The sequence below is a fragment of the Channa argus genome, chromosome 4, assembly GCF_033026475.1.
Source record: "Channa argus isolate prfri chromosome 4, Channa argus male v1.0, whole genome shotgun sequence".
NCBI classification, from domain to species: domain Eukaryota; kingdom Metazoa; phylum Chordata; class Actinopteri; order Anabantiformes; family Channidae; genus Channa; species Channa argus.
Window position 1 is genome coordinate 20,887,080 of NC_090200.1, and position 23,556 is coordinate 20,910,635.

Genomic DNA, 23,556 nt, shown 5'->3' on the forward strand with positions numbered 1-23,556 from the left:
TCCAATTAAAACTCTTTGCTGCTTTATTCTGAGACTCCATTGGCTGACAGCTGGTCTCGGTTCGCCACAGCCCCACCTCCATCTGTCAGGGACTGAGCTGGTATAGCACTGTGTGACTCCTAACACACGGTAGGGAGATACTACTCTTTAACTTTATACTACAGCCTTGGATGGACTTTTCTTAAAAGCTGAATATTTATTGGCACAGTTCGTGGGATCTCCACTGTCTTTATTATTTTTCTTCAACTTTTCCCAAGCCCTCTTTTACAGTATGAAGTGCAGTTATGGCAAGGAGTAGCAAGTCAGTAGCGAGGACCCTGGAGGATTTGACGCTAGACTCGGGTTATGGTGGAGCCGCCGACTCCTTCAGATCTTCTAGTGCGTCGCTGTGCTGCTCAGAAGCACATGGAGCGAATTACTGGCATTTAACAGACTCGATGCACAGTCGACACAACAGTCTGGACACTGTTAACACGGTCCTGGTCGAAGACGCCGAGATCCTGGAGTGCACCGTGCAGTGCGCTAAACTACCCGAGCTTGAGGATGTGCCGTGGAGCCTCGGGGAAGTGGCGAGCGCACTGAGCAGGGACGAGGAGATGAACATTCCGACCCCCCCACAGGACGTCCTGCTCAGGCTCTCAGTGCTGGTCAGCCGGGCCCTGGTCAGGGTCGCCAAGGAGGCGCAGCGCCTGAGTTTGCGCTACGCCAAGTGCACCAAATATGAGATCCAAAGTGCCATAAAGATGGTCCTGTCGTGGAGCGTCTCGATCAACTGCATCAGCGCGGCCCTCGGTGCCTTGTCCCTTTATAACATGAGCACGGAAGAGGACAAGTTCAGCCGGGGAAAGTCGATGCGTTGTGGACTCACCTTCAACGTGGGGAAGTTCTTCAGGTGGATGGTCGACAGCAGGATTGCGGTCAGGATTCACGAGCACGCTGCTATATACCTGGCTGCGTGCATGGAGAGCATCTTCCGCCAGGTGTTCGCACGAGTGCTGCGCAGCGCGCTGCTGGAGCGGGATAACGGGATCCCCAAGCTCGCCGTGGAAACCCTGGAGCAGGCTATCAACAGCGATGCAGAGCTGTGGGGGTCTCTGCAGCCCTGGCAACACCTGATTTGTGGAAAAAACGCAAGCGGTGAGATATAAATTCTCTAACTCAATGCGACAGGTTCTTTTCCCACTACTCGTCCTACACATTTTTAATCCCTATGCGTAATTTGTTACTAGTCCCCTACCACCTAAGGGTATAGCCTATATTAGTAATGCCAAACTGGATTTAGCCTATTAACCCACCAAGCCTGTTCACACGCTTCTTTCAACACGATGGTCTCCTCTGAAATATACAACCTTTTTTACTGTAAGGGTTTATATAGAGAGGTCAGGACTGCAAATTCACTTGTCCGGACGTGACAATTTTATGCCCACAATCTTTTATTTTCACACACAACAGTCAGAGAATATGCAGCTGAAATAGCTCCATGAGCTGCAGGCTGGTGACGACTGACGGTAGATCGTGTGGATGAGAGAGTCTTGCCTTTGCGTCTTCTGTGCAGTGACATTATTCTCGCATATCTTTATTAACTTCCTTGTATACTGTTTGAATCTGTTTTGTCAGTAAACAAAATGATGATGTAGGGCTTGATATCCCCCGGCTTAATGTCTCACTCTGAGAGCTTTCAGTGAAAGGGGCTCTCTCTATTGGTTTCCGTCAATTAGCCTGAAGAGGTGAGTTTCATTCTTTTCACCAAAAGAGGAAGGAGTCTTCTATTTTTGTGTACATTTGCTGATTGTGGCACACACATTGCTTCTTTTGGTTCTAGTTTGGGTAGTACTTGTAAATAAATGCCATTAAATTTCCTTTTGACTTCCCTATATTAAAATATCTCTCTACTTCTAGCTGAAAAATGCCTCCAGATGACATCACTTGGAGGAAACGTCAGTTACGATTATGTCATGTTGTTGCTCTTACTATGAAGTTGTAATGGTGATGTCATCTGGAGGAGTTTTTCAACTCGAAGTAGAGAAATATTTTTATATAGGGAAGTCAGAGGGAAATTTAAAAGCTTAATGTACATTTAAACCCAACTAAAGCCATAGAAAGCAAGTTGTAAATTGGTGAAGTCACCCTTTAAGGAATACTTTTTGGTGTGTGCTTTGAGTGTAAGGTTAATTTTATTCAGACTTCTCTGCTGCTTAAGCAGCAATAAATCACAAACCACTCTAACACATGCTTGGCCCCCAGTTTGATGGATGTTGTAAAAGTGCTGGTGTGGCTCCTCTTGCAACAGGTTTATGTAATGAAAGGCCTTGGGGGACCTATGTGCTATCATGCATTATGAAGAGTGATGTGAATAAAACTGAGTTACAGAGTGAAGGAGAGAAAGACACACACACACACACACACACACACACACACACACACACACACACAGAAAGTTAGTTAAGACTCTGTGAATGTATTGATGAATCACCAACAGAAGCCTGCCATTGAGAAGAGCATGTTATTTAACAGAAGCCCTTTGTATTAGAGCTACAGTGGAACCTTTTGGTTAAAGCATGCATGTCGGTTTGTTTACCCTGCTGTGCCTTTACAGTGTAAGTTCCACAGCCAGAATCAGACTCACATGTGTGCTTCATTGTAATGATGATAGATTTACATTATGATCACATACTGTCTGTGTTGACATTGAATACTGTTTTAGTGTCAATATTCAGTAAGTGTGCACACTTACGCCAGTTGGCATGCAGTGTAGCTTCAGCTGGAGAAGAGGTGTGGTGAGTGTTCAGTGATGCATTGGACCCGTGAATAGGATGAGATGCTAGAAAAAAACATCTGGAGCATGTGGAATATTGATGTAATGCCCAAAGCTAATAGTGAGTAGTGCTAGTCATAGTTGTAATTTGGGCAGTAGTTTACTAACATAAAAAGTTTTGAAGTGGCTAATATTAATCTTTTTGAAATAGTAGTGGGTCAGATGTCTATATCAAATGTGAATGGTGCTTTGTAATGTCATTTTATTATTTAACTCATTGTTTAGGTTTTCTGGGACACAAATTTACTATTTTGGTTCACTATACTGTGCCTACCAATTAAGTATTGGAGTGTTTGGGCATCAGAAGATGACTGGTTGGCTTAATACCGGAGGTTTCATAATGTGGGAGATTTCTCCCTCCACCATGTTTGTCATTGTCACACTGCAGGACTTCTAAACCTCAAGATACCCTCTATCTGGGGTGACAGTAAGGGCTAAGACACAAATGCATCATTTGTTGTCTTCTCAGTACCATCAAACAGCCAGTCAGCCCGAGGGTGGGTTGACCTTAACTGGTCCACTGTCTGGCAGAATGAACCTCTGTATCACTCCATCCATTCTCTATTTTTCTCTCTCCACCAAGTGGAAGTAATTGAGGTGATGTTTCCATATTATGCTTACACAGGTAATCCAGCTTTGTCAGGGGGCCTTTATAAATATATTTGTTGCACCTTTTCCTTCACAGCTGATTTGCTTTTTAGTCATGTATCCTTTGTTGGACTTTTATGTGGTACCTCATAAAATGGTGGGAGGCTTCATTTTGTCTTCTGCACAAGGTTAAAAAGTGTTATATATAGATATTGTTAGAAACATGCCTACTTGTTTTTCTTTGTCAGCTTAGGAGAAAGTCTTGGCGAAACACCTAGACTTCCCCTGTTGAATGATAACAATACCTGCTTACAAGTAATGTTAAGGGTCACACTTTATTTTTCACTTCAAATCACCATTATATCTTGTTTGTTTAGCCCAGAGAAATATAAAAACAACATTTAATGGTGTTATAGGGAGATTATGCGTGAGATAATTTCTTTTCCTGAAGCAATAACTACCAACAAGAAGAGATGATTTTAACAAGTTACAGCTTCTGGACAAGAAGGAGTCAGCCGACATTTGTGAAACTGCAGCCATTTGTAATTGTACTAACACAAAACCATCGTTAAGATTCATAAATTGTAAATAAATGTTGTATGGTAAAATGCAAATAAGTATATGAGCAGTCCAGTATGTAGGTTCTGTAGTTCTAAGTTGTTTTAGTGTTTACATCAAATGTTATATATTATTCATGGAAGTATTTCTTTGTAGTTCTTCAGTTTATTCAAACAAGTGGAAATTTAAGCCTTCTGTTGCTACTTCCTTGAATTGATACATCTGTCCATAGCACGGGATCCATAATTATCCTATGCTACATTTTCTATTCACACCTACTTCAGCTCAGTTCCGCATTGACACATCTAACATATGGCCAGCCTCCCACACACAAAACCGACACACATTTACACACTCACTCAGACATACACGTAAGTCAAGATGTCAGGGGCTCCTTTCACCATCTCTGACTCAGTGCTATGTGCAGGTAGGTGTTGGGTTTCCCTCCTTCAGCTATGTTATTCTGTCAGAACAGGAAACTACTTTATATGATGGGATGTTTCTTATGGCTCCCACTAGACACAGGAACACAGTGATTCTTTGATTTCCTTAAGGACATGTGCACGTTATAGACAATGTATAGTGGAATGTGATATCCAGTGCTCAGGGACACGTAAAACCTTGAGGACGAGTTTCTAATCACACTTAACTGTGCAATGACTTGCATGTCTTGGCAGAGCTGATTTAGTTGAGAGATTTATAGGTAAAAGTCACCTCAAAGTTCTTTCAAAGTAACATACCACCAAAAATGTAAGTGTTATTTTCTTGTTCTGATTAACATTGAAAGAAAGTTACATGTCTGACCTGATTTTCAAAAAACCTCCATTGCTGCCACGGTTTTAAATAACCAAGAGAATTTCACTTATTTCTGCTTGATTAGTAAATTTCGAGCGTTCTCATTTAATATAATTTCATAATGATGACTACCTGAAAGTGTGACAGAGCACAGCACACTTTAGTCGAGCAACAAAAGGGAGGGTTCTCCATGCTCTGCTACACATTGCAGAATTGATTGATTTTGAGTCTTATATTAGCACTAAAGTTAAATAATCAAGAATAAAATTTCTTTATCTCTAAAGGTGTTAACTTCTCTAACGTGCCACTAGGTAGCCATGAACTTTTAGGTAGGTAATTGATGAAATGCCTGAAAAAAGAGCTGCTGTTGTTAATATAAGCTAAATATTATTTTTATATGCGCTATTTAGTCCCTTATGCAAATACATGGCAGAAGATAAAAGTGTGTTTTTGGTGTCTTTCTGAAAGAAGACAAACGTATTTCTGTGTTAAGTTACATTTATTAATTTTCATTCATAAGATCAGTCATACAGAAGGAAATCCACCATAGAGCTGTCAGAGAAGCCAAATTTTTTACCTTTAGCAGGCACAGTATAAAGTTAGTGCAGCTTGCAAACAACTTGCATGTTTGCGGAGCTGTTGCCAGTAGCTTTTGAAATACAACACTGCTGAGAGGTAATTTGGGGTAATTTGAACAACTGGGCATGATGCTGAGAGACATTCTTCTCTCTTTACGCTTACCTTTTTTTAACTGGAAAATAGATTTTGCTATCACCATCACTAATCCGCACTGCTGTTAGCATTGTCAAAAGATTTAAGCGTTCAGTGTTTAACTGACGTAGGATTTTTACTTTAAAACCTTGTGTTCAAACTGCAGAATATGATATGCCTGGCCCTACACTCACCATTCATCATTTAAAAGTGAGCCCTCCCAGATACAGACATGTGTGAAAACCATAATAAATGGTGCACTTGTTCAGAGTATGATGTGGGCCTTATGCTTTTACAGTAGGGCTTCACAGGGGTGAGAGAGTGCAAGTCCCGTTTCATTCTCAGGTCTTTTGTTCTTTACTAAACAGTTGACATTGATGTGTGAGATCAGTGGCTGGTGCACACATGCTGTGGGGAAGGCAGACAGACAGGAATGACTGCCACCTGCAATGGTACCACTCTGTACCGATGGAGACCAGTCCCCATTATGTCTGGGCGTTAGATGCAACTGTGCTAGGGAAACCCTTACGCAGCAGCATACCCATTTAAAGCAGCAACAGATTTATTTGTGTGCACAGAGAGGGACATACACATTCACAGTCACACATTGCTTGGAAGCAAGGTTTGGCGGTGGGATGAGGAACGTTGATATGACATGGAGCCTGATCCAGCATCAAAGCTCCAGGAAAGTTTGCTGCAGTTGATGAAAAGGAAATAGTGATAGATTAATTCTGCACTCAGCTGGCAGCACCTACAATACTTTGTCTTGCAATTTAATTTAAAGAAAAATAATATAATATAATAAGGACCAGTTTCTACACTGTCATATCAGTTGAGAAAAAACTGCTGGACCTGCAGCTTGGACTTTTTTTTTTTTTACTTTGACACTTGACCTTTTACACTAAAATACAATTTACTTCATTGTAGCCCTGACAGTGTTAACCTAGAGAATGTGCCCTTATTGCTTTGAATTCACTTGAACAATGTGTTTTACTTCCAATTTATCATCAGTGGAAAAGCTTTATTGCTTTTTATCTCTGGGCGATATTATTGAGGGAGATTTCTGGCTTTAGGAGAAATTCATTTCCGTCCAGACAAATTCTTCTGGGTTAATCACAAGTGGCAAGTGCAGCTTTACCTTTCTCCCTTTCTCAGTATTCTTTATTAAGTCTTAAAATATGGAGAATGTATAGTGATAGGCCAGAGTAATGTAATGAACAATTACTGTGAAGCCAAATACTCTGAAGTTGAGGCTAAGAATGAATTGTTCATGATGTCGACTTTGGAAGAAAAGCAGAGGGAGAAAAAGAGGCACAGATGGCAAGGATCAAAACAGGAAAATCCATAAGAGAAGCTGTGGGTGACAGATGAGACCTAGACAAGCAATGTCTTATTATAGCAGGAAGAAGAGTCTGAGCAAACAAGTACCAGCAAGTGGATTAGTTAGGTGAGGCATCTAAAGCATCAGTATCTACTGCACTGTGTTTTTGCAGCACTGAAGCCCTGTTGTTATATAGAGGGATTTTATCCTGCTTAAATAACACCCAGTCTGGCTGGAAACAGTGAAAAATATACAGGTAAACAAGCTTTTGACTTTTCTCCCCACTTTGAAGTAAGTGAAATGCTAAGCCAAATTCAAAGAAATTGTCTTGGCACTATAAGATAAGTGATATGTCTCATAGTGAAAGGTGCATGTCAGGGCACGAAAAAATATTTCTGAATTCACAGTTGATGATCTTTGACCTAACTTCCTAAGTATTTACTAACATACATGTAGAGGACTTTTACCAACTTACAAGGAAAGTTTCCAGATTACCTAGAAAATCCTGTCTCATTGTGGCCAACACCAGTGATAAGCAGCATTATGCTAATCCAGCTATGCCTACATAATCTCACCTGTTGTTTAATCATGCAAATACAAAATGACAGTAAGAGGACCTGCCAGCAGCAACTTTGCAAATAGGTTCTTTTCCTTGTGAGAAAACCATCTGCAGTGACAGTTAACCTCCTCCATGTGTGTGTGTGTTTCTGATATTATTCTCAGCAGATAATATTGTCATATCGGTACATCATTTCCCCAAATTAACCAGCAGGCCAGCGCCACACAGAGCCAGTCAGTCCCTCATCGAATCACTGTGAAGAGGGGCTCTTATCTGCCCAGAGCAGCATTTAAGTCCTATTTGAGAACAGCTTAGATGAGTTCTTTGGGATGGATGGGACAGCTCCCAGCTCTCCTACTTTTTGTTCAACTCACTTCAACTTTAGCATCTCACACATTTATGTGGAGTGAGGCTTGTCCTTCTAACCAGTCAAAGAATTTAAACTATTTCAGCTTGATTAGTAAATTTTGCAGCTTCCTATTTATTGTAATTTGAACTTGAAGAGTGGTGCAGAGCATGGTGAGGTGTAGCAGATGGTAGAACAGCAGTTGCTTTCCACTGCATCTTGTCTTTGTGCTGGGATTGATATAGCACAGTTTAAAATATGTGTATTTCCCCAAATTTCCAAACGATTTCTTTAGGGATTATTAATCATATTTTATCATTTCCTTAACCTTGAGTATCCTGAAAATGTACAGAGGATTAGTCAAGGTAAAGAAAACTTTTTAAACCTGTTAAACTCTCCTGTAGTTTTGGCAAATCTATGGCTATGATACACTAAGCCGTGGGGATGTGCACATGTCTGGAGTTCTGAGGTGACTGTGGGGAGCTAAACTTCTATCATTTCAGTCTTCTATAAACCACTGTGTGTGTTTTTTTTGTGGGACATGAGAAATGCAGAGCCATCAGCTGCATAAACACAGAGTAGATTCAGTTCATGTGACAGAAATAAATGCACTCTGCTTTTGACATGCCAGCATTTCCATGGAATAAACATATGCTTTTAGTGGAAGACATACATAATTGTCCTTGGATATATGGATATATACACTGGCTTATGGTAATCACTGCTGCCTTTTGTGACATTACTGAAACATGCACAGGCATCTCTGTGGTTTAGAATAAAAATGAACTTTAAATTCTTACAATCTGCAATAAAATCTGATTACATTATTATATCAAAACGAATATGGCCACCTTGCCTCAGTCTTATCTAGCACTTGCTTTCCCACATTTTCCAGAATGCTTTGCAGGAATCGCCCAGCTGTGCTTCAATTCATAATAGTAGTAGTTTTGTACTGTAGTGGAGAAAACCTCTTCTGATATGTCTTGGGGCTGCAATGCATTCTGGTCTGTTGGGGTGTCTATATGTTAAAAATACACAGGGATGTAACTAAGATTGTACAAATATTGAAGCCAGTATCAGATCCTTTAAATTCATGAGTGGATATGAAAAGTGAAATTAAGTAAACAAATTATAACTGAACTTTTCTAGTTTTCTCCAGGAAATATCTACAGTTAAATAATCTTACTATTAAATATTGCTCTTTAATGTTCAAAGCAATCAGAATTAGCATCAGACTACATTTATTTATAACAGCTGAATAGTTGCTTTTATTGATCTTTATTGATCTGAAATTAATCATTTTAAATATACACTGAGTAGCTACTTTATTGGGTTTACCTGTTCAACTGCTCATTAATCCAAATATATAATTGGCCAATCATTTTGCACCAGCTCAATGCATGTATGGATATAGACAGGGTCACAATGATTTACTGAACTTCAAACTGAGCATCAAAATGGTTGTTTGTGCCAGACGAGCTAGCCTGAGATTTTCAGAAAATGCTGATCTAGTAGGATTTTCATGTGCAACCATCTCTAGGGTTTACAGAGAATAGTCTGAAAAAGAGAAAATGTCCAATGAGCGAGAGTTCTCTGGGCAAAAAAACCTTGTTAAATCTATGCCGTGAACAACTAAGGCAGTTCATAAGGCAAAAGGGGGTCCACCCACAAGCAAGGTGTAACTAATAAAGTGGTGCATAGGCTTACAAGTGCTGGAATCAGGAATGGAGTGTTCACTGTGTGTACATTTCTTATGTAAATCCCCAGATGCCTGTAAAAATACAAATGATATGACCTCATGCACTTCTCATAGTTTGATTTTTATTTTTTTATGTCAGCCCAAACAATTCTTTTTTGAAGTTAGTATTTTTTTTTTTTTTTTCAATTTTCCATATAGGCTTGCTTTTGGGCAATGAAGCAACATAAGGAAAGGCTGGTACTGGGTTTAATAGTGCCCAAGGGGCTGGTGGTCTTGCTGATGCAGTACTGATTCTGTTCCACTGGAACTGTATCTCATAAGAGCCCATGGCACTGACCTTTGGACTATGTATGTAGGCTTGCATATGTACTGTATGCATGTTTGTGTAAAGTGAATGGACACTTTCTCATTCTATTTTTCACTGTGATATTACCATAATTAGATCTTAAGGCCTGACAGATTTAGCCACTTGTCTCTCCTCACTCCCTCTCCGTCTTTGCCTCACTGTCTCATTTCTCAACTGCTTTCTCATTCCATCTGTCTTGCTTCTTCATTTTCTTTCCTCTGTTTCAGTCTAGCTTTGTTATTCAGAAATAATGAGTCCATATTCTGCCTCTGCCTTGGAGGAGTGATCCCCATTGTCCCATCCTACATATCTGGCTGGGCACTAATAGCTCAGTCAAAGCAGATGAGGAAGGCCCCACTGGGGAGCCTCTGCCCGGCACATGACACGTTTGCAAACCATGACAGATCTCCTTCGCATCGAGCTACAATCTGTAACAGCAGTTGGTGCCATAAAGTGGGCAGGGCTCTGTGATGTGTATGAGTGATGTGAGATGAAGTCGATGAGAAATCTGTCAGACAAAACAACTTTTTTCTTTTGTTAGGGTCACATATTTGACAGCTTTTTCTCCAAATTTGCAATTAAACTGCTAAATGTTGGATGTCTTTTTTCCTTCACTCCCACTGAGTGATTTTTCTCAGCCCCTATCTGAACTAGCAGCATATGGTACAGATTACAACAGGAGAAGGTATATGCCTATTTTGTTCATGACATGTTTTATTACTAACATATGCTGGTTCCTTCTTTACCCCAATTACATTCTCAAGGTGGATCAGAAACTGGCAGAATAATAACCACTCTGTGGAAAGACAGATGCATACAGCAACTGTAACTTCTGCCTTTCATACATTTCACTGTAGGCTTTGTTATTAGCAGGGTAGTGTACAATAAACACAAAAGGTAAATATTGCTTTGCACTAGTGTATCTAAATAAGATTTCACCTGGATATTGTGTTCATTATCCCTCTAACTTTCCTATGGGAAAAATATCTTTATTGGCACATCCTGCTCTACTAAACCCTCATTCTGTCCCGTTTTAAAGGACTTGTTAGGATTTAAGTCTTCAAAGTCAGAAAATAATGACACACTTACGTCATGATTACAGATGAAATAGAACCTATCCAAAATATTACTAACAGTGGGATTTAGGGAAAGGCTGAGTAAAACAACTGGCAAAAGATAAATAAACTTTGGGATGTTGAGTTTTTTTAGGTCAAGTGTACATGGTTCTACACAGTTTAGAATAATTAAATAATTGGCATAAGTACATAAGTACCTAAATACTTTTACTTAAGCACTGTACATTACTACAATTTTATGGTGCTTGTACTTTGCTGGAGTGCTTCCAGTTTAGGGTACTCTTACTTATACTGCACTACATTTATTTTACAGCTTTAGTTACTAGTTGCTTTTTTCAGATGAACTTATTAATACAAAAATTAATAACAAATAAATGATGATGTATTATTATTATGGATAACCACCTTTCATTACATGAAGTGGTTAGAATCAGCTTGTACTTTACCAGCTGTGTTTTTGTTTCTTGGTGACTTTGTCCATTAACTTCCTGAATGTTTTCTTTGCTGTGATTTTTACCTTTGAGAATTTGGTGGATAAATCTGGATGAAACTTTGACATTTATAGTATCAGTAACATCACATTTAGTTGTGTTCATGCACAAATTTTGACAGGTACTATTTGTAGTATTTGTTTTAGGCAAATACTTGCACATTTACTTAAGCAGTGAGTTTGTGTACTTCTGCAGGGGTTCACATTGTTTGTTACAGCATGTGCACAATAATTCAAAATTACAGAGGTGAATTACTTACTTCAGTTGGTCAAAGCCAGTGTTCAACAATAATGCTTTACAAGCAGAGTAATGTGTTAAAGTCCTAAGTGCGAATACTTTTTCACTTGTGTCAGGGATTACCATTTCACAGTAGATAATTACATGCCTCTACTGTACTTTGACATTTTGGGGGTTGGCTTGTTTGCTCTCTTAGGAGTTTACAACTACCTTTGACAGAGCTCAACTCTGTAACAAGAATTTTAATTTGTGACATGACCAAAAAAAAATTTGTTTACAGTGAATTGTCCTCAATGTTAATAACACAAGCAAATTTCTGGGAAACTCCTACACCAATGCCACACAACAATAGTCATTAAAAGCCACTATAAATGACTCAGCCTTGTCATTATGCACTGGCTCTTGTTTTAGTTCAGCCATTGTCTCTCTTTGAACAGACAGACATTCTGAAGGCTCTCTGAGTCACAGAATAAGGGGTGATGAGAGGATGACACACTGCTGGTGAAACAGGTTTGCCTGTCAGTTTTGTACCTGGCTTGATGTTGCATCAGCTTGGCCACTCAACTCTGATCCACACACGTCACTCGCAACTGGAAGTCTGTTTTGTAAAAGGAAAGGCTGAGCCCTGGGAGGATGTACTTCAGATCTCTACTTTCAGATAATCTCTAAACCTACTGAAAAATAAATTAAGCAATTACACATTTTTTTTTTTTAGATTCAAGCATGTGGCAGTGAATCATTTCTGTGTTACACCAGATGTTTTGAGAGGCACCTTCCTGCAACCAAAGATCACAGACTGTCAAAAAGATAGTGGACAGCTAGAAGTAGAACATGTTTTTCTGGAAGTAGACTTTTCCTAACCCTAACTATTGAACTCTATTGCCAAATCCCAAACTAATAACTTCTGGCTAATATCAATTACTCATGGCAGCAGATCATCTTTATCTGCAACCTTTTTTTCTTTAATACTTTCCTAATGTGATTTGGTATGTGTCAGATCCCATATTCTGGTGAGCAGGATCCTAAGCCGATTGATTTAGGTACATATATTAATAAAATTCTGTCACCCCCTGCTACAGAAGGAGATCTATAATGTAAGAGGCCTCCCCAATAGTGTAGTATCAAGTTCAGGCCTTTATCTAGAAAGAGACTTGTCTTTATGGTCCTCTTGAAGATGAGAGGACCATGGTGTGAAACTAAAATCATTAACCTTTATTATAGAATATTTCTAAAAGGACGACACTGAAGTCGCAGTCCCATTTCTGAAAATGTCAGATCCAGGCATATTCAGCATCGAGGATATAAATTATTGATGGTCTACAGGCAATGATGACTGATTGCAAAACCAATTTTAGCTATTGTAACCTTTTGCACACCTGAAAAACTCACACAGTGAATGAAATGATATTTAACCTCCGCTGCACTTTTGTGTTAGACCATGTAAAGTGTGCACAGTAGGTCATGACATACTGAGAGTTATTGAGAGGAGCAGAATATGAAACAAGGTGAAAAACATTGGGACTTAGAGCTTGAAAACATGAGTCTGCACAATTTGTGTGCGTGTGTGTGTGTGTGAGAGACACGGATGAGAGAGGGCTGAGCCAAGATCTGAAGTGAACTATTAGGGTCGGCTCAGCTGGCAGGGGAAGCTGCAGCCATCCAATTTGCTCTATTTGCTTGCCTGTCAGTGACTTGATCCAAGTAGGCTAAGTGTCACCTAAAAGCAAAGCTGCCACAGTGACCATACAGCCGAAAGATGGATGACAACAGATCAGTGAGGGAAGCATGAGGTGCAACACACACTGTACCGCTGATGAGTGAGGTACAGTGTGTGGGGTGGTTGATAATTGTGAGGGTTAGTCAAAAGAATACGGCTGGATGTTTTTTGAAGTTTCTGGCTGTGATAGTTTTGTATTCACATGTTCATCCTGCAAAGCCATTACGGCCCCGCGAGTGAGTAACTAGCTACATTTAAAAGTGCAACACAAAAGAACAATTTTGAAATGCTTTTTTATAATTTCTCATTCTATGCTTCTGTTCAACTACAATTCTTAGATTTGTTATGTAGTTTATATGCAGTGCACACAGATTATTGTGTTTAAAAGCATAATGCACTGAAAATACCCAGGACAAAAATTGGTCCAGCTTCACCTTACCATTTTTATTTTGAATCTGGAGCATCCGTCTAAATATTGATCATCTCATAATATATGTGTATGTGTATCTGAAATGGCCCATTTGGTATGATGGGTACTTTTACTGCTTTTACTGGGGTATGTTGGTGTTGGTAATGTTTGAATGAGAGCTGCTCATGATATTACCTGAAAGCAACCTCATTCAGACCTTAAAATCTTGGTCCTGGACTTGAGAATAAGGAGATAGTAAACTGTTGTGCTGTCCTATTAAACACAACACATGCCACTGTACCTGTAGCATTGCCCATCACATGTGTGGGCCCTTAGATCATTGTTGCAAAGAAAAGAGATCAGCTTAATTGGCTTATGTAAATTTCTCCTACTTCTCCTTAAGCTTTCGTGCTGTTCTCTGTTTTTTTTTTATCCTCACTCATGATGCCTTCTGACACCCTGGCTGCAGCTATCTGCTGGGTGATGTTCTAAGGCAGGTTCCTGTGTAAAAATGGGTTGGGGGAATTAAGAAAGAGACCCTGCCCTTTGCCCTCTCTCACCACTTCTGGCTGTTTGATAACAATAACAAACGCAAAGAGAAGCAGCCTTAGGGAATATGAGTGATGTTGACCCATGTGTTGCCCCCAGTGGGGGCAAAAAGATTATCGCGTAGACATCACAAGTGTCTGTTTCATCTGCTGCAGCTTAAGGGGGTGTTGAGTAACTGTGGGAGATTCAGTAAATGACTTAAATCCATACACACCAAAACCCAACATTATTTCCTCAGTATCAGCTGCAGTGCTCCCTGCTTTCCCTCTTCTTTGCTCTTTGCTGCCCCAAAGTGCAGAGCAGACAATATAAAGCTAGCATTGATTTTCAGGCTGATTTCAGGTTTAAATGGATGAAACAATGAGGTCAGATTCAACCTAATATAAGGCTGACTGCATTCCTCATGTCACCTCTGGAAGGTTAAACAGTTAGGAGAGAGAGAAAAAAAGTGACAGTATAATTACTCATGCATGTATTAGATATTAAAATATATACCATACATACACGACTGGGAGGTGAAACATCATCCTATCTGTCATGTTGTTTACCGCAGTGGGCCTGGGTAATCCCCGCCTCACATTGACTGATATGGGTGAGAACACGTTACTTTGTTCTCATGAAACACATTCTCACTGTGACTCTAAAGTCACAGTATACTTTGATAAGCCAAAGAGATTTGATTTTCTCCATGGACAAGGATGACTACTTAAGAATCACAAAAAGATTTTTTTTTTTTTGCAAAGTTTTTTGCATATTCATTCTGACAGGTTGAGAGGTGACCTTACCCCATGTAATCTGTTTCCATCAAAAGGCGTATTGGATTTCTGATTTGAGGGATAACACAATTGATTGTACTCAGTTTTAGGTCAGACATTGTGAAGGTGAATAGTGAATGTGTGAAGACTGATGCTTGACAATGAGGGTCATTTTATGAATAATCGAAGTTGAGGAACCATGAGCTGTACAATTCCTGTGCAGAGAGTTGAAATGTCTCCTCCTTGTGAGGGAAACTCCAGCAAATAAATCATGTCCGATTTCTCACACGAGGCATTTCTCTTGAGGTCTGATTGTCAGCAAGAGAAAAATGAGAACACAGCAAGAATGATTTTGAGCTGGGGACCCTGGATCAGATAAATATTTCTGTTCCTTTTTTTTTTCTACCAAAAAGACATTAGAAAGCAACTCAACTACTGGTCTGTGATTGGCTTCATGATAAGTCCTGATATAGACAGTTTGAAGTATGTGCAGTATAAAATATATTGAATATGAAGGAAAAGCCAAATAACTTTGGGAAACCAGTTTGCATTATCAACCTTTGAATTTATCAGAGGATAGGACAAGTTTGCATTACTATTATAACTGTTGTTAAAAGAAAGAGACAGCTCCTCCCACCTCATTTTGTCTCATGAGAATAACTGTTTGGATGTATTGCAGGATAAATGTGAAGCTGTCATGTTGTGTTTATTTGGCTTCCATCCCTCACTTTCAGAGAGACAGTAGTGGACTCTGGCAAACTGGCAGTTCATAGTTTTAATAATGAAACAAGTCATGGATGCTCATCAGGCTCCATTACGTTCTTTAGATCATATGTAGTTTTATTTTCTCTGGCAGAACACTATTATCTTTTCAGAGATGGTGAAATTTAGCATTTCTTAGGGACAACATGTGTATAGAGTAAGAGCCTATGGAGGCAGTTTGTCTCCAAAAACATATACTATTCATACATTGTAAGCACAAATCTCCAGTCAACATGAGAAATTACTCAAGATATAGTTATTAGATGTATGAAGTTTTGCTCCTCTGTTGCACGCGCTTTCCATTAAGGGAACAGCTTCAGTAGAATCATTAGGTTATGCTTTACTGTGACAGTCCAATCCACTCAGTTTCTCAACATAAGGAAATTAGATAATGTGGCTGGATCTCATTTGTTGTGCTGTTCCTCACGTAACACTGGAGCGTTTGCTGGAGCTGCTTTGACAGAAATTATGAAGTGTCTTGTTTGAGTGTTTTCTAATACTCAATGTACATTGTACACCAAGCCAGCTGGAGTTGAGTGGTGAAAATAATCCCCAGCCAATGTGTAATACAAAAATTTAGCATGTAATATCTTAGAAATGAGGACCCTAAACAAACGAACAAAGGCACAAGGCTACCTTTATTCACTGTGTTCTGTAGTGCCGCTTTGTAGTCAAATGTTGGCTGAGCTTTATGTGGATTTACAAACTCACTGAATGTGCTTTTGATATTGTAGTGGATAACTCTGCAACCCATCATGATGGGGTTTTAACAGTATGTAACAGCTCCTCTCTGGGGGCTCAGACCACTACAGTAATATCACTGAGGGCACAGCTCAAGAGAAAGGAGTTTTAAAGCACCCTCAGTTTTAAGTGTGATGGAGCAGATTATTTGATTAGTGTTTATGGGATGAACTCTTTTATATTAGTCGTTTTTGTCCTTGCATATACAGAAACTCACTCAGCTGCTCCTTCACAGTATCCCCATTGGTTGCATGGTACAGTGTTTTATTTGTAACCATTCATTATCTCATCTGTGTCTGCAGTTGTGTGGATTTAACATGATCGCAAGCAGCTTTGGTAATGAAAATTGCCCCATGACATCACACCACACAGCTCCTCACTGGACCTATTTGGATGAAGTGGCGTACTGAACAGAGGGGACCCACATGCTTGGGATGTGATCACAATAGTCTTTTGGGTTTTTAGGCCCATACTGTAATGAAGGAAAGATGGCAGTAAGCCACACAAAGAAAGGTCTATTATGACAACAGTTCCACCAAGCACACATTACATTGACAATATTCACTTAACTGGTAGAAAGGGAATAGAGAACATACGGTTACCACCATTTATTTCTCTAATCTTTTGGGGTTATTGAAATGTATAAACATTTAGATACAAATTCAAAATATAGGTCAAATTGTATTCTTTAAAGAATATTTGCTGTCTTATGTCATTTGTATTAAAGAATCAGTTTGACGTTTTGTAAAATACATATTTTCTTTTATTGTGGAGCCTGTGCAGAGTTAGCCAAAAGCAGTTCCACAGGGATTGCTCATACAAGTTAGGACATGTTAATTAGTGAACTTTTCCTTTTGCTCTCGGTTTTTCATGTTGAGCTAATATAATCTCTTGGTGGCCCTAGCTTCATATTTAGTGAACAGGGAAGAGACAATATTAATTTTCTCCTCAAGTGAGTAGCTCCCAAACCAAAGAACAATTTATTGAATTACAGAGCTAGTTTTAAGATATGATTAGCCTGAAAACAGGGTGAAATGAATAATGGGACTCTTTGTGACTCTCGCTACAGCCAGTGGGGCGGCAGTGTGTCCAAACAAGACACTGAAACCCACAAACTGCTTACCCTCAGCTGTTCAGGTTGCAAAAGATAGTGTATTTCTGAGTGCCAGTCCCAAAATTGGTAAAATTGGGGAGGGTTGCATCAGGTAGGGCATCCAGCATAAAAAACCTGTGCCAGAGTTAAGCCGAAAGAGAACAAAAATACTAGGGACCAAATGGTGTCTTAATCTCTAGGGAATACTTGCATGTTACTCACGAATCCATAGTTATTTTCAAATTTCTGTTTGTGTGTGGGTAAAAAACAATATTATACTATTTGTTGCCAGCTTTAGAGGTGTTATTGGTCATACAATGAGTTTTTGGCCCTGTTGTTAGCTTTGTTCCCAACAACATTTAATCCATAACAAGATCTGTGATCACATGGCGATTGTACCATTTTGTATAAAATTGATGGTATATTGGGCACCAAACTCTGTGGTGACAACTGTGGACTGAATTTCCGCTCTTACCTGTTGTGTTCTGGTGGTGTCAGGTTCCCCAGGGGGAAGGAGATTAATATGTCATACTGTGTCTCTGATCTCTCACCCTGTGTGCCCTCCTGACAGTCTCTGCTGTCGTCTTTGCCCACATCTTTCGTCTGATCCAGCTTTTTACTGAACTCAGCCAGCTCCAATCAGAACTGAAGAGTACAGCAAATCACTTTTTCCATGTACAAAATAAAATAAATCCTGTGAGCTGTTACCTTAAACTTGAAATTGTCACTCACATTGAAAGTCTCCCAACTGTATAACCCCTGTTTGTGGGAATAAGTTGACTGTAGCATCAGGGAGCAGTTGAGGAAAAAAGTAGAATCAGTGACAAAAACATTTATTTGGTTGGGAGTCCATTGTTCCATGAGGAGTCGAAGAGTAAAGAGAAACTGAGGGCTTATGGGAGACACATGCCTATAAAGCACAGGGAGATCTATATGGCTGCCTCACACCATCCAGATGGCTAATGGCTCTCTGTCAACCTCTTGTGAATTGTGATCTCTCTAAACCACTGGCACAGCTGGAGGATAGCCAAAAAACATCTGACTACATAAAAAATGAAATCAATCCATGAGCAACAGAGTCATACCATTCAACTGGCTACACTGCAGAGTTTAATCAGCGCATGTCAGATCGGTGAAGGATCATCCTGAAAGTTCAGCTGTGGACGGGGGTCTGCACGATGATGGAAATGTGCCTCTAAAACTAGTTCAACACTGGGACTGCACAGATGCAACACACAGTAACACAATAGCCGAATCCCCATACAGTATGATACAATTCAATACGGCAATGAAAAAAAGCTATGGACTCAAAAACATAATAACCTTTATGTTTTATTATTTATACTTTTATTGTAAAGTTTGACACATTAGTAGAAATATTTCTGTAACATTCTTTCTGAACTGTATATGCTCTAATTTGTTGTTTTGAATGTTGTATATTGGAACAAATTTTAAAATATCTAAACTTTTTTTAAAGTTGTCTAGACAAATAGCCGGTTGAATAATGACCATACAATTTTGGTCCCAGTAATTCACTGTGTACTAATATTGCAGGTGGAATATGTGATCCTCTGTAAGTCAAGGTGCTATGGCAAGCGCTGTCTGAAACAGCATATTATATGAAAACAGCACTTGTATTCCTCATTTATATTCATGCCACCTAATGCAAAGAAGTACCAAGAAGAAGTACCAACACTGATTATGCAGCCATGATGAAGTGTGACTTTGAAAAGAGAAGGTGAAAGCCTCCACCTGTCTCAAACACTTTCTGTATCATCCTGCCCTCATTCCACAGCCGAGGCCTGTAGGGCATTTTTCCTTTTATGTTTGATTAAGGACACAAGCCTTTTTTTACGGACACCTGGACACCTGCAAGTCAAAAACCGTACACACCTACAAAGAGAATCAGGACATCACCCTGTGAACTAGCTCATTCCCCCCCTCTGTTCATTCACTGCAGTCCCTTCTGCTTTGATACTGTTATTGCTTTTTGTCTTTGCCAGGCTGCACATAGAAAAATGTTGTCTGGCAGCTGTACTGGCTGTTATTAGATATCATTCTTCCTGCTGGATAGTTTAGACAAACCACTCAATTAATTTAACAGATAAAGAGTGGACATTCAGAGAAAGGTCATTTCCATTCATTTGGCATAGTAGCTGTTAATTCTACATTAGCATAATTCAGTTGTATTTTCCATAACAGCATAATTAACACTATGACCGAATCAATTTCAAAATAAAACACTGAATTACTTTTTGTTCTGTGTTACGTTATGAAATGCCAACTTTGTTCTCTATTGTGGACCAAGTTTTTCCCAAGGTTTTTCCCAAGACATGGAGCAAAAAGAGAAAAAAAAAGGGAGAGGGAGGGACTGCGCCCTGCAGTCTGCATGTTGTAGTCATTAGTTTGTGTGGTGGAGATCTTTATTGCTTCCCACTCGTGTTAAGTCAATCCAACAATTTACTCTGCTGCCCTCACTCCCTCTCCCCAGTCAGCTTCATGTATGACTGTTATGTCTATGGAAGTTTCTGGTCAATCAGTGCAGTGTTCTGGATGGGTAAGCCAGCGGTCTGTCAGCCCTCCGGTTGCAGCCCTTCAGTTCCTCGAGGCAACATGAGGGTGGGTGGAGATCTACATCTTGGAGCCTTTAACTGAATGGCTGCAGGCCAGTGGCTTCGGCTGCCTCCAGCTATTGATGTCATCGTGGCTCTTCTGGTATCAACACCCTCAGGATGTGTGCTTAGGCATGGTTGTTTGTTTCTACAGAACAACGGGCAGTCACAACATTTTGCAAGGCTTCCTTTGTTCCTGTGTCCTTATTTTAAGCCGCGTCCAGGCGCTGTTTGCTAAACATAAGAGAAGCTAAATGGGAGAGAAAAGCTAGATGAACTGTAATATGGTGGTGCTTTTAAACACTGATTACAGGGGTCGACAGCAAAGACCTATTTTGGTGCTGTAAAAGTTGCTGACCTGGAGCTGACGGGGGCGATTGTGTTTCACATGCTACTGCAGGCGGTTCTGTCCTGCTCGCACAGCCCAGAGGCAGACACACAATCACACTTTCCGCACCAAAGTGCATTTGCGACTGCGCTCCAACCTTCACATTGTATTTTGGTCTCTTTTGCATCACAAGGTCATTTCGAGAGACAGCAGAAGCCTTTTCTCTGTTGATTGATAGCCACATCTTGACAGGCTGTATCTCCATAATATTTGATGACAGGAGAAGTGACTCTCAGTTGCTAGCTGTGTCGTCTCCAGATCCGCTCAGGTCTATTGACTGTCCATCACTGGCTCCCTGTTTTCATTGATTTTCTCTTTTGATTTTTTGCTTACCTCTTTTCCTGATACAATTCATCACTCTACATCACACTGTCTTTGTTGGTGTGTTTATTGTTTATTTGTCCTCCTGGACTCCACTCCTCTTCTGGTTCCCAACAAATATGCTTAATTCACTAGGGTGAGCCCTCCCCCTTTGTATGTTGTAGGCATGTACTGTAAGTAAGTCGCATATCCTTCCTTAAATATCCCTAAATGACATATTTATTGGAATGCAAACAAAACAAGAGAGGGAATATTCCAGCCACTATTACAGTGAGAGGTTGTTCCAGCCAAAGAATGAGTGAAACATGCACAAGCAGGATTCTGATGTGTAGCTCAGTGTTTTCTTTCTATCTCTAAATACAACTTAATGAAAATATATATGAATTAGATAAGTGGACAACATAGCTTGAGATGTATGAAATCAGCTGTCTGGAAGACTGCATTAAATCTCAAAATGTAAACAATTCTTTTAATTAACAATATGTCTCACAAATGAAGAATTCATCCTGGCTCTGTATAAAACTGAATAAACAAACAAAAAAAAGATATTACTTTATTAGTCCAGTTGCAGTTTTTATGCAATGTATGCAAGTGTATTTTTTATAATCTGCACCTGTTTTGCAATTTTCCTATCACCAAACCAGTGTCAAATACGCTTTTTAATTATGGCAAGCATGGCTTTTTGCTGCACTTTTTACATTATCAAGAAATAATGTATGCTTCAAACTATCATTTGTTAGATTTAAATAATAGGTTTAAATATGACAAGTGTATTCCATTTTTTTCTATTTGAACCCTTTTCAACTGCTATTTTTTAATTAAACTCATTGATTTGGTTTTAGTATTTGATCAGTGTAAATGAATTCATCTATAACCTAACTGATCACACAATACACAGTCCAGTATATCCAGCCCCAGCTGCTTCACCAGCATACATCAGCAGTCTATTGGTTCTACCTTTGACAGCATGTTTGCGAAGCTTTACAAGAATAAATGCAGTGTTGTGTGTGTTTTGTTAATTTAGGAACTTCTCGTCATACAAGGAGATAGAGGTTGTCCCCCCCACCTTTGCTGCTTTCAAAGAGGATGAGAGGAACTGATTTGATTGACCATTATTGAACCCTGGCCCTTCCACTAATGATGTATTATGCATCTGGTTGTGCCTGTCTGTGTAGTGGAATACCGTATGCCACCACTGGTGGTCAAAAACATAGCAAAAAGATGGTTGGAAACACTCCACACGTACTGCCTTTCTCGAAAAATAAGGTCAACACTCGCCAGCTTCCCTGACCCACTATGCCTCTCTAATAATTCTCTTACAGTCCCTTACATTTTTTGTACTGTGAGGTGAACCCCTGACTGTGCGGCGACTTTTTGCCATACTCACTCAACCACAAAAGTCAGGACGGTATAGGAAGGTGAGTACACCTCTACAAAAACAGTATAAGCATATGTACTGTACAGCCTGTGTTGCACAAAATAATATTTGGCAGCACTGGATGTTTTAATGTCCCTTGGAGCCATATAGAGTCGCTTTCATCAGAGTCAGAGTGAATTATTAAAACTGTAGTTTCGCTGAGGCCAGAGGAGGAAAAACACACACAGATCTGTTTGTATGTCTGTGACTGTGTGCATGCTCACCAACCTTTATGCACACACACACACATACACACACGGGCAAAGCCTGTCATGGAGCATTGGTATGGTTTAGTACAGAGGCATCTTCTGCAGAGTCAGATTACATGTCATTCAGAGGGTTACTGTGTCTGATGAGAATCCTGAATCCTGCCTCAGTAGCAAACTTAAAGCATAGTGTTTTTTTTTCACAAGTTGAAGGTGTTTTCATGAATCTGACTGATAAAAGAAAATTCATCTCCTTACTCTAACAGTGCTACAGTGGCTTTATCGGTGATTTTCTCTTGTTTTTACCTTGAGTAAATAACCGGAGAATAAACAGCATTCCCTCAGGGAGGATATGAATGACTTGCCAGACATCCATTGCCAAAAACCTCCCCTTCTCTGCAGAGGCCTAGTGGCACCGGTGTATCACAAGCTGCTTTTCTGACATGAGTCCAGTGACTTTCTTTCTTTTCACAAGCTCAATCTCCACTGAAGCACCTCCTCATTTCTCATTCGGTAAACCATTTGCCTGTAATTACTTTACTGACTCTCCTTTATTTCGGATGTTCATACCATAGCCCATTTACTTTTACATTACAGATCAGAAACTAGCACATTGTTCTCTTGTTAATTTAAAGTACAAATGTAAAGCAGCATAGAAGTCTCACTTTAATTAACTTTATTGATCATAGAGATATTAGTCAGGTATTTTTGCGCATTCCCTCTACCTTTGATGCTGATTGGCCAATTCAGTAACAAAACTGCATGATTAACAGAGTAATTTGTATTATATTGTAATTTGTTTGTGTGTGTGTGTGTGTGTGTGTGTGTGTGTGTGTGTGTGTGTGTGTGTGAGAGTGAGTGAATGTATATGGGTGGGTGTTTGTAGGTAGTTATCATTCTGATTTCACCAAAATCGAAACGTAATTAAAAACTAAGAGGCACAGAGTTTAGGAGCTCAGGATTTGCTTGTTTTATTTTGTTTGTTTGTGCTTGATTAGTTCAATAGAAAGCATTAATGTACTGTGGTATACCATGAAGCATTAA

General features: G+C 39.6%; 1 protein-coding gene across 2 annotated transcripts in view; it reads left to right on the plus strand.

Moving 5' to 3' along the window:
* Positions 1-23,556, plus strand: part of btbd11b (BTB (POZ) domain containing 11b) — a 64,381-nt gene continuing 40,825 nt past the window's right edge. For both annotated transcript variants that reach the window (XM_067501876.1, XM_067501877.1), the window contains exon 1: positions 1-1,137. In XM_067501876.1, coding sequence (XP_067357977.1) covers positions 285-1,137 — 853 coding nt within the window. In that variant the 5' untranslated portion in view covers positions 1-284. The remainder of the gene's footprint in view (positions 1,138-23,556) is intronic.